This window comes from Choloepus didactylus, chromosome X (genome assembly GCF_015220235.1).
Source record: "Choloepus didactylus isolate mChoDid1 chromosome X, mChoDid1.pri, whole genome shotgun sequence".
Taxonomy (NCBI): domain Eukaryota; kingdom Metazoa; phylum Chordata; class Mammalia; order Pilosa; family Megalonychidae; genus Choloepus; species Choloepus didactylus.
In genome coordinates, this window is record NC_051334.1 from 150,822,044 (window position 1) to 150,824,164 (window position 2,121).

Genomic DNA, 2,121 nt, shown 5'->3' on the forward strand with positions numbered 1-2,121 from the left:
CCAAAGAAAACACCTCAGAATTTAGGAGTGGGAAGGATATTATCAAATAGTCCTAGTTTATATTCGAGGTAGTCAACCTAAAACCTTAAAACTTTTAACTATTACTCATATTCTGTCCTTACAATATACTTTATAACAACAGTTGCTTTGTTTTTTTAAATAACAGTAGTTTTGAGAGTGGACAAGTCACTCAAATATGGGGAGAAAGCATAAGTTGTCTTCATATTTTTATTTATTTTTCTAATGTCTATTTTTTGTTTTCTATTATACATATTAGCACAGGAGTACATACATATGATTTATCCAACTTCATATTGGGGCTGTGTACATGATTTATTTTTCAGGAGGATGCAAAATCAAATATTTGGAAGGCTTGTGGTTGAAAAGGGTTGAACTGGGGCTGGTTCCCAATCTTAGCAAACTGGGAAGTGAGTACTTTCTCTTTTCATTCTACTGAAGACTCATGAAGTAGAAAGCCAGTCTGCTGGACTGCTCTATTTATTTCAGTTGAAATCAAGTACTGGCACTTGCTTCTGTCTCCATTTCATACCTGCAAGTTAGGCCCTTATGGGGCTGGCTTCCAAACATCTTGCTAACCTACAAAGCCAATATAAAGGTGACTATTCTACTTGGTATAACATTATATCCTTTAATAAATTGAGGTTATCCAACCAGTGAGAATTGATTAAATTGTTCTCTCTCAGCCCCAGGAAGCAATTAAACACTAACTAAATGTTAGCTTAGAAGTTTGGAAAGAGTTATAACAAATAAGTGAAATCAGTAGTTAAGATTTTTAAAAAGTTTAAATTCAAAACTCCAACAATAATTGCAATTGCTGTTTGTTTAAAGTAATACATTTGTAGCCCAAATTGTTCTTAAATTGTACATTTTAGTTTTTACTAACTTCATAAAAATACTTTGGGAACAGGTGCATCCACATTTCAATTGCATGATTATTTCTTTGCTCATTCTTCTCTCCCTTTTCTTTCCTGAATAATTTCTTTCAGATATGGTTCAAGACAGAATTTATCCTCCTCATATTTTTTCCACTGCTCTTTAGGCAAGATCTGCTGTCTCATGCTCAGGTCCAGTGCTCTCTTAATGTGAAACACCCTGTCATTATAAAGGTTCTCAGGAAGCCTTCTTATGGCCTCTTTTACATTGTCATTCTCAGCTATTGTATAATCTCTCATTAACCCCAGTTTATTGAACCCTGCAGCATTGTAATGCCATTTTTGAATACCATCCAGCCACCAGCCTGATGCTGCAACAGCAGAGCAGCCCACCATTTTGACCCCCAGTCTTTTGAATTTTAATAGCTGTGCATTTTATTCATTATAGTTTTAATTTTCATTTTCCTAATGACTAAGGATGTCAAGTACCTTTTCATGTGCTTATTTATATCAGTATCTCTTCTTTGGTGAAATTTCTATTCAAATCTTTTATCCATTTTAATTAGGGTTTTTTTTTATCATTGAGTTTTGAGACTGCTTTATTTATTCTGGATACACATCCCTTATCAGATATGTGTTTTATATCTATTTTCTCCCAGTCTATGGCTCACCTTTTCATTTTCTAGCCATGTCTCTCACAGAGAAGCTTGTAGTTTTGAAGAAGCTCTATTTATTTATTTTTTCTTTTGTGACATACTTTTTATCATGTCTAAGAAATCTTTGCCTAACCTGAGGTCACAAAGAATTTTCTCCTTTTTTCTTCTAGCAGATTTATACTTTTACCTTCTACATTTAGACTTATGATCCATTTTGAGTTAATTTTTATATAATATATGAGTTAAGGGTCAAGGTTCATTTTTTTGCATATACATGTCAAATTGTTCCAATATCATTTATTGAAAAGACTCCTCTTTCTCTACTGTATTGCTTTTGCACCTATGTAAAATCAACTGACGATATCTGTGTGGCCTACTTGTAGATTCTGTTCTGTTTCATTGGTCTACATATCTATCCTTATGGCAATGAAACACTGCCTTGTTTACTGTAAATTCACAGTAAGTCTTGAAATCAGATAGTTTGGGTCCTCTAAATTTGTTATTTTTTTTGAAAATGTGTTTTGCTTATTTTATGTCCTTTGCTTTTTTTAATTAGAGAAGTTGTGGGTTTA

At 33.0% G+C, this 2,121-nt stretch overlaps 1 protein-coding gene across 1 annotated transcript; it reads right to left on the reverse strand.

Annotated features, from left to right (window-relative positions):
• Positions 1-965: 965 nt before the first annotated feature.
• On the reverse strand, positions 966-1,289 carry LOC119523671 (cytochrome b-c1 complex subunit 7-like). Its single transcript, XM_037822487.1, has one exon. The coding sequence runs from the start codon at positions 1,287-1,289 to the stop codon at positions 966-968; it is 324 nt and encodes a 107-aa protein (XP_037678415.1).
• Positions 1,290-2,121: the final 832 nt, after the last annotated feature.

What these genes read in the sequence shown, in the direction of transcription:
- LOC119523671 (XM_037822487.1), bottom strand. Translation starts at nt 1,289, where the DNA reads ATGGTGGGCTGCTCTGCTGTTGCAGCATCAGGCTGGTGGCTGGATGGT.